This window comes from Lactuca serriola, chromosome 3, assembly GCF_051521515.1.
Source record: "Lactuca serriola cultivar US96UC23 chromosome 3, Lser_US96UC23_V15, whole genome shotgun sequence".
In the NCBI taxonomy this organism is placed as follows: Eukaryota; Viridiplantae; Streptophyta; class Magnoliopsida; order Asterales; family Asteraceae; genus Lactuca; species Lactuca serriola.
The window spans coordinates 72,181,358-72,195,099 of NC_136410.1; the positions used below are offsets into that span (position 1 = coordinate 72,181,358).

General features: G+C 43.0%; 1 protein-coding gene across 1 annotated transcript; it reads left to right on the plus strand.

Annotated features, from left to right (window-relative positions):
• The first annotated feature begins 4,138 nt into the window (after nucleotides 1-4,138).
• On the plus strand, nucleotides 4,139-5,629 carry LOC145095379 (uncharacterized). The gene has a single exon (XM_079033269.1). The coding sequence runs from the start codon at nucleotides 4,139-4,141 to the stop codon at nucleotides 5,627-5,629; it is 1,491 nt and encodes a 496-aa protein (XP_078889395.1).
• The last annotated feature ends 8,113 nt before the right edge of the window (nucleotides 5,630-13,742 follow it).

Sequence of the window (13,742 nt, forward strand, 5' to 3'; positions counted from 1 at the left end):
ATACTAATATAATATTATAAGATTAATAATTATATATATATGTATAAGATTGAGCTAGTCTTACTGTTAGTAGGCCTCATTCACAAAGTCGGTCTATAAGGGGGTATAAGGTTGTTGTCTATAAAATGACAGTTTAATGGATGTCCACTCTCACCCACGGCTTCCTTGATTGGTGGAGGGTCATGAGCCGAACAGGTATGATAGGGCAACTAATTCCTCATTAAAAGTATATTGATTAATAAAGTAACTAAATGTTTTTATAAAATTCTCAATCTTAGTTACTTTAGGAAAAATATGAAAATAATGTTATTCCATGGAATTACACTTTGCACCCTGCCAAGTCGTTAGTGGAGCGTGTGTGGTTAACCGGCACACTAATTTGGGACTAGCAAAGGTGGCAAAGGGTAGCTTGATGTTTATCATAGATCAATGGAGCGTGTGTGGCTAACCGACACGTTGATTAGGTGATTTATAACATTAAGAGTACCAATTATATTTGCATAGTTATTCACACCTTGTTTGTGATCCTCGGTATCCCAGTCACAAACTTAAAGGGCATATCGAGATTTAAACATGCTAGTGAAAAGTTCAATGAATCTCAAAAAGATCTAGGAGTTTCAATTCATTTAAAACCTAATCTTCATTTTTGTTTTTCATGGTGGAAATTGGTAAATTGTCATCTACCTACCTTCAAATATTCTGCAGCTAGATTACGGCATCCCTCTTCCGAGTTGTAGAATATTGTGTTGGGTCCCATCCTTAATATTTCATTTGGTGTTATATTAAGTATTGAATCAACTAACTTGAATTTCTCCCATTTTGTAGATGTCGAAATCTAAAAATTATGGTCTTCCTGAACCCTATGGAAAAAGATTTCCACATGAAGATGATGTTCCACGATTGGATCATGGAAATGGAAATCATGCTTCACTTCCTCCACCTCTTCCAATAATTCTTCCTGGCCCACGTGTTTATCGACTTGAAAAGTTCAAGGTCACTCAAGCCCTATTGGCAAGCAAACACGAAGATGGAAAGTCTATATGTGTTCAAGTCTTGGAGATGAAGTTACATATTGACAATTTGGGAATGTCAGGTGTTGATGTCTCAAGGTGTAACAACCCAAAAATCACGACTAAAAATTTCCTTTAAAATATTACTAAAACCATATTATAAGTCATAACATAAGTTCGGAGTATCAATTCAAAACATGTTCTTATTATCAGAGTAAAACATCCCAGATTGACTAACTATGGTGTGTGCCATGCGATCATCCCGAAATCTTCCCTCCGCTATCGGAAGTACCTGAAACCAAAACTGAAAACTGTAAGCACGAAGCTTAGTGAGTTCCCCAACCTACCACATACCCTGCATATACTGGGCCACGCCCACTACTTCGGGCCTCGCCCGCTACAACGGCCCCGCCGCTCCAGGTCCCACCTAGTTTCGAGCCCCACTCGGATACATATATGTTTCTCTTAGGCCCCGCCCCTATCCTACTACTGATGAGTCATGGAAACTCGTCCACACTCCTGCTGATAGTGAGATACGGGCCCAGCCCACACTCACTTCATTCCTAACTTTGGGCCTCGCCCCTGCTCGACTACTGATGAGATACGGAACCCCATCCACACTCTGCTAATGGTGAGATACGGGACCTCGCCCACGCTCACCTCCCTACCAGGCACATACAAGTATCACACAAACAAGTATACTCTATCATGCAAACCATTCCTTGGGCACCTGTTAGGTGCATTTCATGCATTCATTTTGTAGTTTTAGTTCATAAAAGTGCATTGCATTTAGGTTTAAACTCATGCATTTTGCATATTTTTCGGGATTTTTCATGATGTAATTCCATTCACACACTTTTATGATATTTCAGGGACTTTTTGAAGGTTGGAAATTGCTGGAGGAAGTTTAAAAGAACTGGAGACAGAGTTACAGAAGTTTTGGAGCTCAGAAGAAGGAGAATGTAGAATTTGGCTTCTCAGAAGTTTACACGGCCGTGTAAATTCTCCCCTTTAATTTACACGGGCCGTGTAAATGTACATGCAAGGGCAGTCTACTTCGATGACCTTGAAAGATTAAGCATTCTACTTCTATTGTTTACACGACCGTGTAAATGGCACCCTTTAATTTACACGGGCCGTGTAAACGTCTCGACAGTTTTAAAGTGGTTGTCTTCTTATAATTCAGACAATCGGTTTTGTGAGGAGTTAGGTCAGATTTTGGGAGAAAGGAAGGCGATTTTCAGAACTTTTGCAAGTAGATTAACACTTGGAAACACTTTAATTTCTTTTTTGTAAGTCAATTTGAAGTTTAAACTTGTTTGATTTGTAGTTCAACCTAGATATGTGTGGTTGATTTCATTATCATTTCCGAATCTGAATTCTTACGTATGTGTTGTTAGGTTGTAACTTGAATTTTACTTGTGTTTAACATCTAGTAATCTTTGATTTAATCTTAATTATATGTTTGGTTGGTTCTCTTTTTCACTTGATCAATGAATTAGGGTTCTAGTCAATCTAGTTAATCAAATTATGAAATTCGTATATGTTTTATGATTTGATGTTAGTAACACACACTTACTTGGTTGTAATTAGATCAAAATTAGTGTAATCAAAGATTAAATGTTTATATTCCCAAGCTTAAGAGGAATGTTAAACATTGTTGGTAATTAGTGCAAGAACTTAATGTCATTTAATGATTTGATGCAAGAGCTTATTTGAATTGAATCAATTAAATGAAGTTTTATTTGAAGAGCTTGTTTTGAATAAAATACTTTTGCCAATTTGGATATTAGAGTTTATTAATATCCAACTTACCAACATAGATTGAATATGAGTTATAATCATATTACATCTTTCAACATAATACATGTATAAGAGTCAGAATCGGAAATGTACTTCTTTTATTGCGTTTGTTATCAATCTTTCTTATTTATGAAGTTTAATTCAAGCTCAAACACAATCCCCCATTTTAATATTATTTGTATTATGTGTGAAAATATGGCAAGATAAGAAGTCCTGTATTCCTGTGGACCAACCCTGCTTACTCTATACTATTTTTAGTATTAGAAATAGCATTGATTTGGGTTTTATTAATATTATTTATCCCATCATTTGTTGGTTTGACCACTAAACAAATCAGCGCCGTTGCCGGGGATACGGTAGTACTAATTGTTTATGCCAAGATCTTTTCGCACAGGTACACCTTTACCAGTTGATTTGGAGATAGAAAAATCTGCTAAACAGAGAAGGAAGCAAGCCAGAATTATAAAGAAACAACAACAATCCGGAGCTTCTTCATCAAATCTATCAACTACATCCTCTCCAACATCCAAAAGTATCACCCCACCATCTTCACCTACTCCTACCATGGCAGACAACCATGGAGGAAATCAAAATCCTCCACATCCACCACTTGAACAAACCTTTAGACAATGGGCCACTCAAGATGTCACCCAACAACCTTTGTGCATAAATTACCCTGCAACAATCAACTTTGAACTCCAGTCTGGACTCATCCATTTGTTACCCTCATTCAGTGGTCTTGAGAATGAAGACCCACATAAATTCCTTAAGGAATTTCATGTTGTTTGTGTGGGTATGAAGCCACATGAAGTCACAGAAGATCAAATCAAGTTAAGGGCATTTCCCTTTGCTTTACAAGATTCAACCAAGGAGTGGTTGTATGACTTACCACCGGGGTCAGTCACAACATGGAATGAACTTGCAAGGATGTTTCTGGATAAATATTTTCCCGAAATAAGAGCTTCAGCTTTACGTAGAGAGATAATTGGCATCAAGCAACAAAAGAGAGAAGCCTTGCATACTTATTGGGAACGGTTCAAGAAATTGTGCTCAAGATGTCCACAACATGGGATTACAGAATATCAGTTGCTGCAGTATTTTTGTGAAGGAATGTCATCTTGGGATAGGAGATTACTCAATGCATCAAGTGGTGGATCTATAGCTGATAAGACTCCAACAGAAATCAGAGTTCTTATAAAAAACATGGCAGAAGAGTCCAAGCATACAGTCCAAGAAGAAGAGTGGTACAATGATGCACCAAGGGGGTGAAAGAAATTTCTACTCCAAAAATTGGAAGTCAACTTTCTGAGTTGACTAAGGTAGTAATGATGCTTGCAAAAGACAAGGGCATGCAACCACCAATAGTTAGACCTTGTGGCATTTGTACACAAGTTGGACATCCCACTGACATGTGCCCCATGTTACAAGAAGATGTAGAGCCAGTTCAAGCTATGGGATTTTCAAGTCAACAACAAGGAAACTTCCAGCCAAGAAGCAATCCAAATTGGCATCAACCTAATACCAATTTTCAGCCTAGACCACCACCTTATCAACCAAGACCCTCATTTCAAAATCAAATGCATCACCAACAAAATTATCAACCACATTTCCAGCCAACTCAACCTCCTCGTCAATCTCAATATCAACCTCAAAACATGCATCAAGGAAGTAGTTCAAGCGGATCGGGAATGTCTTTGGAAGACATTGTTAAGAGTTTAGCCACAAGTACTCAAACCTTTCAAAATGAGACCAAAGCGAGCATCAAGACTTTGGAGCAACAAATGACTCAACTCGCCACTTCTGTGAGTAAATTGGAGTCACAAGAGGGCAGACTACCCGCGCAAACCGAGAAGAATCCAAAACATAATGCATGTGTCATCACTTTGAGGAATGGCAAAGAATATGAAGGTCCAAAGATGGTTGAAGAAGAAGAAAAGATGGAGCTAGATAAAGAAGAAGAGAAGTCAAAAACACCTTCCAAGCAAGTTCCTATTGAAGCAAAAGTCACTCCTCCTCCATTTCCTTCAAGATTAAACAAGTCAAAGCGTGAAAGTGAAGACAATGAAATCATGGAGATGTTCAGGAAGGTAGAGGTAAATATTCCTCTTATTGATGCCATCAAACAAGTCCCTAGGTATGCAAAATTCCTTAAGGAATTATGTACATCTAAGAAAAAACTGAAAGGGAATGAAACTGTCAAAGTAGGAGAAAATGTGTCTGCAGTGTTACAAAAACGATTACCTCAAAAATGTAAGGATTCGGGTGTTTTCATGGTTCCTTGCAAATTAGGTAATCTTCATGTTCCACGAGCTATGCTAGACCTTGGAGCTTTTATCAATGTTTTGCCATTTTCCATCTTTAAAACTTTAAATATTGGCACATTGAAGAAGACCGGGGTAATCATTCAATTGGCTGATAGATCTTTAGTACATCCAAAAGGTGTGCTAGAAGATGTGTTAGTCCAAGTGAATGAACTAGTGTTTCCAGCAGATTTTTATGTCCTTGATATGGATGATGATGACTCACCAAATTTGAGTTCAATTCTTCTAGGAAGACCCTTTTTGAAAACAGCTAGGACGAAAATTAATGTTTATGATGGTACATTGTCCATGGAATTTGATGGGGAGGTGATAAATTTCAATATTTATGATGCTATGAGATATCCAAGTGATATTTCATCTTTGAATTTTGTGGATGTCATTGAACCATTGACAGAGGGGTGCTTTGATTTGTCTAATCTTGATGTGTTAGCTCTCATTTTAGACGAATCTTCAAAAGGAAAGAGTGGAAAAACTTGCCAATCAATTTACAATTGATAAAGAGATTATGGAGGTTGTGTCTTGCATGGATGAGAAGAAGAAAATGAGGTTTGATGTTCAAAAGCTGAAAATACCAATGTCTAATGAGAAACTTGTTCCTTCTATTGTGCAGGCACCGGAATTGGAGCTAAAAACTTTACCCGAGCATCTCAAGTATGCATATCTTGGAGACAAGGAAACTTTGCCAGTGATCATTTCCACCAAGTTGTCAACAAAAGAAGAGGAAGAACTTGTCACCACTTTGAAGGAATATAAGGAAGCAATTGGGTGGACTATAGCCGACATCAAAGGGCTAAGTCCTTCGCTTTGCATGCACAAAATCCTTATGGAAGAAGATTACAAGCCTTCCCGAGAAGCTCAAAGGCGTCTGAATCCTCCAATGATGGAGGTTGTGAAAAAGGAGATTTTGAAGTTGTTGAATGCGGGAATGATTTACCCTATATCAGATAGTAAGTGGGTAAGTCCGGTCCAAGTTGTGCCAAAGAAGACAGGTATTACCGTTACAAAGAATGACCAAGGTGAGTTAGTCCCTACCCGTGTGCAAAACGGGTGGAGAGTTTGCATTGATTATAGACAACTCAATTCCTCAACCCGGAAAGACCATTTCCCACTTCCCTTCATTGATCAAATGTTGGAAAAGTGTAACATCCCGAAATATCAAGAGTAGAGTTGAAGGGCTAAAAGAGTAAGTTGTGAAAGAGTGACTCGGCGAGTCCATGGATGGACTCGGCGAGTAGAGTCGCGACTGGGTCGCGTGCTAAGTAGCCGACTCGGCGAGTCAGTGAGGAGGACGCGGCGAGTAGGCGCTGATTGGAGAAAACCCTAATTCTCGGGGTTGATCCCTATATAAAGAACATTATGTTTTCCTCCCAGCCTCCTTATCACCCCTTGAGCCCCAGAAAACCCTAAATCGCGGAGAAGCACCATTGTTGAGTGGATTGGAGCTTGGAGAAGTAATTGTTGAAGGAATTTTGGGAGATTGAAGGCTTGGAGCAAGGGGCTTTGCTTGGATTCGAATTACATTGCAGTTGGGGCATCTCTTGGAGGTAATATCTCGTTCTTGGGCTGTTATTATGTGTTTCTTCATTTTGGGGTTTGTGGGAACTTGTCTATGGATGTAATGGGAAGTCTAGAGGTTAGATCTGAGGTTGCTACCTCAGATCTGGAAGGGAGAAGAATCAGAGAGCATGAAAGTCCCTGTGTTGGAGTGTTTAGTGAAGCTTTCATGTCCCAAACCCTAGCCCAATGTGCAAATGGCCTAGATCTCTTTGGATTCACGTAAAGTTTGCCACTTTACGTGATGGATGAGTGGTAGGAGGCTAGATCTATGTTTTGGAGCAATTGCATGGCCTGGAATGCTTCTGAATGGATTCAGACCGGTGGTACTCGGCGAGTCACATGGGTGTACTCGACGAGTTGGATGAAGATGGCCTGGAACTCGGCGAGTTGTATGAACAACTCGGCGAGTAGGTTGATGATAGTCTTGGACTCGGCGAGTCTGTTCTTGGACTCGGCGAGTCTTGTCGAAGAGTCCCGATATTCCCTGGTTGAGTCGAGAATCGGTGAGTCAAGGGATGACTCGGTGAGTTGTGTGCGAGTGGACTCAGAGTTGTTGGACTCGGCGAGTCTCGGAGTGACTCGGCGAGTTAGGTCGCGGATTGAGTGAAGTTCTGATTATAGAAACTCGGCGAGTCATAGAGTTGACTCGGCGAGTAGGGTCAGTCAGGGGTTGACTTTGACTGAGGACTTTGATTTTGACCAAGGGTTGACCGTTGACTTTTAGGGTTTGGTCAGCGATGTGGCCTTTGGGCCAAGAGAGGGGTAAAATAGTCTTTTACCCTTAAGAGGGTGCATTGAGAGGATTGATTCTAGTCTCGAGAGTTATAGTCATGAGAGTTTTGCCTTACGTGTTAGGCGGTGGCGAGTTCGAGATCCGAGTATGGAGATATCTGCTTTCTGCTTGCCAGGTGAGTCTTCTCACTATACTTTACCTTGAGTAGGTAACCAGAGTTATGTGACAGAGTATTTGTATGCTATGTATGTTATGTGTTGTACTGCATTATTTCTATGTGATTTATCCTGTGCATGTTTGCAGAGTTGGAACCGAAGGGTTCCTAGAGTTAGAACCGGAAGGTTCACAGAGTTAGAACCTGAGGGTTCACAGAGTTTGGGTGCACGGACCCATAGAGTTATAGCCTCGAGTGGCTTATATGTGTTATGTGTGTGGTATTTTGGGGAACTCACTAAGCTTCGTGCTTACAGTGTTTTGTGTTATGTTGTTTTCAGGTTTCTTTCAGTATCACGGTACAGGCTTGATTGTACACACCAGAGCAAGAGTCATATTTTGGAGGATCCTGGTTTTCTATGCAAGTAAAAATGGAGCTATGTTTTGTAATTCGATTATGAATGAGATTTTAAACAAGTGTTCTAAGAATAAAATGATTATTTAAAATGAAAATTTTGTCTTGAAATTTACGGTGTTACAAGTTGGTATCAGAGCCTTGGTTTGAGGGATTCGGATGCGCCTTCGGGTAATTCTGGACTCAAACTGAGGAAGTAAGAAAAGTTTTCAAAGAAATAATTTTCTAAAGCGAATAAGAGTTCAAAGAGAAAACGAGAAAGAGCAGTGTGTACAATCAGCCAGAGCCCGAACGGTGATTTCCCAAAATAGCCTTACTTTTGTGTTATGAGATATTTATGATGCACTTTATTAGATATTATTGCATGCTAGAGACAGGCTAGGTATTCCATATATTAGGACTAGAGTGGCCTGATTTGTGATGCCTTAGCCTAAGAATTGCTGTGATATGCGTCGTGCTTTTGAGTATGTGATGAGTGAGAATATTTGATTGGAATCCTTTAGGGGATTTGAGTAGAGGAGTAATCTAGGGAAGATACCTAGATGAGTACTGTGGTTCTTGGAGAAAAAATAGTTAGAGCCCGCGAGGGGAAGAGTTGCAGAGTTCGGTGGTACTTCCGAGGATGAGCAGAGCAAGCGGAGTTATCACCCAGAGTGAGTCATATATATTCTTCGATGCTCGAATGCTGCTTGCTTCGTGCTTTGTGGAACTCTCGATGATGGGTGTCAGCTACCAAGCGAATATGACGATATTCAGGAGGTAGATGGCTGGCATCATTAGGAGCTCTTCAGCAGCTGATGGCAGAGAAGTGTGGGAATCTGAGAAGAGCCTAGGGAGTAACCTTAGCCAGATGAGTGCACTGGCAGGGTAGAGAATTTCGCTGGGGAGCGAGCGCGTGATGGAATTGCTGAACGAGAAGGTCGAGCAGCTACTTAGGAGCTCCGGGATAGTCCGTGTGGAAAGTATGGGTAGATGTGGCAGGTAGTATGGGCCCGTACTACTGAAAGCAGAGGACCCATACTTGATACAGGGAGTATTCTGAAGATTCTAAGGAGCGTATTAAGGAGTAATGTATGGTTCGAGTACCATACATCAGAGCAGATTGAGGAGTGATGTTATGGTTGAGTATCATACATCGAAGCAGATTGAGGAGTGATGATATGGTTGAGTACCATACATCGGAGCAGATTGAGGAGTGATGTTATGGTTCGAGTACCATACATCAGAGCAGATTGAGGAGTGATGTTATGGTTGAGTACCATACATCGAAGCAGATTGAGGAGTGATGATATGGTTGAGTACCATACATCGGAGCAGATTGAGGAGTGATGTTATGGTTCGAGTATCATACATCGGAGCAGATGGAGGAGTGATGCTATGGTTCGGGTACCATACACCGGAGCATATTGAGAAGAGATGTCATGGGATGAGTACCATGGTTCGTAGTGAATGATGCTTGTGATTCTCTGGTTATCCGGTCACGATTGATGAGGTAGAGATTGGACGCTATGGGTTTTAGGCCTGTAGGCCATGATTGAGTTTGGAGAGGCGTCCCTCGAGAGGGAAGTCGAGAGCCTATCAGAGTATTTTGGTAAGGAGTTAGAGGGAGAGGAGAATTTCGGTCTGAGTTGAGCAATCAGTCGATAGAGGAGAGGTCACCTTCTATGTGAGTGGTGTTATTTATGTTCGTGTGCGGAACATGAAAGGCCTGATGTTTTAGTTTTGGGTTTGGGGGTAAACCCTGCAGGTCGTTATTGATGATGATTTCTTCCAGAGTATCAGGTAGCATGTGTGCCATGAGGCAGTGATTTGTCATGAGCAGATAGTCAGTTGGGACTGAGATAGTCGAGGACCACACTACACCTATTTGAGTATAGTAGGATGTATTATAGTGGTATCAGTGGGGAGTTCAGTCGATTTTAGCAGTGCAGAGAGTTTTCTATCTATGTTGGGTGTTGAATATGGGAGTGGGTCCCTGTTCTTGGGATGATCCCGGTGTTGGAGCGATGTTTGATGAGTTGAGGTGAGGGGTACGATGATTTTGTGGTTCGGTCTATGAGCCAGGGATGTCATTGAGCAGTTGAGTTGTTTGGTACTTGATTGGTACGAGATTTGGAACGACTAGAGGCAGTCGTGGCGAGAAGTTCTTGAGGAGTTCATCTGAGGATCAGAGTTATGAGATCGATTAATTTCCTTAAAGGGGATTATCGGGTGTTGCGTAGCACTTTCCAGCGGCAGGTGCGTTATTGCTGGTGGAAATAGTTCGTGAGGTTGTTGATGTGTAAGATAGTGATGGTTTGAACCCTAAGTGGGGGAGAACTGGGTGGTTTATTGAGAGAACCAGAGATTGGTGCAAGAGAGGTTAGGGGTTGGATGCAGAACCTGCGGCTTGAATTCATGAGATCAGGGTCATGGGTGATTAAGGAAGGTGCAGGGCGAGATAATGCATGTGATATATGTCTAAGAGAAGGATGGGTGTCTCCACGGCGGGTGGTCAATGATCAGGAATCTGATGGTGGTCAGAGTCGTCTCGAGTGGAAGGCTCGTAATGATGGTATGGGCAATTGAGAACTTCTGGGTTGAGATATGGGTAGCCGATTATCGAGTAGCCAATTCCTGGGCTAGGATGTGTATTCTTTCTTGAATTTCGATCGGTAGTGGAAAGGGTTTCGGAGGATCATCGGTGTGTTCTGAAGGGTTAGCGTCTTCCTTGTATTCCAATTGAGTGTTTGGATGCACTGAAGTTGCGCATCGTGTGATATCAGAAATTATTATGGGATTCAGAGGAAATGTATTGTCGTGAGTGTATGGTATTGGGAGTAAGGGAATCAGTGGTTGTGGCAGGATCTTGTGATGTTCTGTTGGGATATTCCGAGGTATCCGGGTATGATACCTTTATTTCAGAGTTACTCGTAAATCTTGAGTTGAAACGATTTGTGGTGTATCAGGTATCTACGGATCTAGTGGGAGCCCTTCGAGTATGGGCATCCAGGGAGATTATTAAGAGAATGGAACTTCGCAAGGGTGGGCATTTTGATATGTCGATTGCTTCCAGAGTCTGGAATGTGTATTCGAGTCGAGTATGGGTAGCTGCCTGTGATAGTCTGCGGAGCATGAGCTAGTGGAGTCAGAGGGTGTTGTGATACTGCGGGGAGCCGTAGTACTCACTAGTCAGAGGGTGTTGTGATACTGCGGGGAGCCGTAGTACTCACTAGTCAGAGGGTGTTGTGATACCGCGGGGAGCCGTAGTACTCACTAGTCAGAGAGTGCTGTGATACTGTGGGGAGCCGTAGTACTCACTAGTCAGAGGGTGTTGTGATACTGCGGGGAGCCGTAGTACTCACTAGATGGCAAGAGAATGTGATGATGGAATGATCTTCGATCAGTGTATGATGTGGAAAAGTTTTGGGCTTGAGTATCCCTAGTATTGAGTTCTGGAGCCTGGGTGTTGAACTGGGGGCGAGACTGGGGTCACCGTCGTTGTCGGTAGATGCGGTGAGATGCGCAAGGGATATGCGTAGCAGAAACTAGAGATCAGAGTTGAGGCGATCCTCGGTTGGATTGTATTTTCTCGCATGAGGAAAAGAGAATTTTGTGACTTGCGCGTCCCTGGGCCGGGATAGTGGTCACGGGGAGGAAGTTAGTGGGTTATTTGGATCATGATGATGTCTGAGGACACTTCTGAGCGAACGAGCGATTCAGACGCTCGAAGACATGCTTCGGGCATGTGTATTAGATCTCAGAGGGAGTTGCGGCACGTATTTATCTTTGGTTGAGTTATCCTATATCAACAACCATCATTAGTGCATTTGTATGCCACCCTTTGAGCTGTTGTATGGGAGGAGGTGTCGAACCCTCATTTGTTGGGGAGAGGTAGCGCATGGACCCGAGGGCCCTTGCAAGCAGATCCAGAGCATGTGTGATACATGGAGTAGTGGCAAGGTTGGCTAGTGGTTTCCCTGGGTAAGGGAAGAGAAAGGTATGTAACCCCCCCAGGGGGGGGGAGTGTTGGTTCACGGAAGTGAAAGTAGTAGTGAGAGTGGATGATTTGGAGTATGGTGGTTGAACATTGTGTCTGTGACAGTGGTATGGAATGACATCATGTTGGGATGTCTGCTGAGGACGCGGAAGGGGTTCCGCGGGAGTAGGGCCAAGAGTCTCAGGATGAATGCAGGGAGGGAGTCGGGGACTCCCAGCTTGATTCTGATCAGGGTATTGGATATGTACTAGTGGTTCATCCTGGGGAGATGTTGGAGGATATCATCAGTGCATCGGGGTTTTCCCAACCCGAGGGTACTGGGCAAGTTCAACATGCGTATATGATTGCAAGAGGAGAACTCGTGGGAGTTGCTCTGAGATTGAAGAGTGGGTCTTTCTGTCAGCACGGAATGGATAAAGTGGGATTCGGATCGGGGATCCGATGGTTCATGGCTTTCTAGCCCTTATGGGTCAAGCGATTGTTGAGATTTGGAGCAGTGATGCATCTCGGGTAATTCTCGATTGTTGAGTGTGATTATCAGAGGGTACAGCCGGTGCCCGGTTTGAGACGGTGGTCAGGACACCGCAAGGAAAGAGGAAGTGAGTTCGAGTTCGATGGTTATGCTTTGAGGAACCTGGTCCAGTTAGGGCCAGGTGGCGCGTCGTGGGAGTATTTTGGAATTGAGTTGCCATAGGCTTCGAGGACGAAGCCTAATTTAAGTGGGGGAGAATTGTAACATCCCGAAATATCAAGAGTAGAGTTGAAGGGCTAAAAGAGTAAGTTGTGAAAGAGTGACTCGGCGAGTCCATGGATGGACTCGGCGAGTAGAGTCGCGACTGGGTCGCGTGCTAAGTAGCCGACTCGGCGAGTCAGTGAGGAGGACTCGACGAGTAGGCGTTGATTGGAGAAAACCCTAATTCTCGGGGTTGAGCCCTATATAAAGAACATTATGTTTTCCTCCCAGCCTCCTTATCACCCCTTGAGCCCCAGAAAACCCTAAATCGCGGAGAAGCACCATTGTTGAGTGGATTGGAGCTTGGAGAAGTAATTGTTGAAGGAATTTTGGGAGATTGAAGGCTTGGAGCAAGGGGCTTTGCTTGGATTCGAATTACATTGCAGTTGGGGCATCTCTTGGAGGTAATATCTCGTTCTTGGGCTGTTATTATGTGTTTCTTCATTTTGGGGTTTGTGGGAACTTGTCTATGGATGTAATGGGAAGTCTAGAGGTTAGATCTGAGGTTGCTACCTCAGATCTGGAAGGGAGAAGAATCAGAGAGCATGAAAGTCCCTGTGTTGGAGTGTTTAGTGAAGCTTTCATGTCCCAAACCCTAGCCCAATGTGCAAATGGCCTAGATCTCTTTGGATTCACGTAAAGTTTGCCACTTTACGTGATGGATGAGTGGTAGGAGGCTAGATCTATGTTTTGGAGCAATTGCATGGCCTGGAATGCTTCTGAATGGATTCAGACCGGTGGTACTCGGCGAGTCACATGGGTGTACTCGACGAGTTGGATGAAGATGGCCTGGAACTCGGCGAGTTGTATGAACAACTCGGCGAGTAGGTTGATGATAGTCTTGGACTCGGCGAGTCTGTTCTTGGACTCGGCGAGTCTTGTCGAAGAGTCCCGATATTCCCTGGTTGAGTCGAGAATCGGTGAGTCAAGGGATGACTCGGTGAGTTGTGTGCGAGTGGACTCAGAGTTGTTGGACTCGGCGAGTCTCGGAGTGACTCGGCGAGTTAGGTCGCGGATTGAGTGAAGTTCTGATTATAG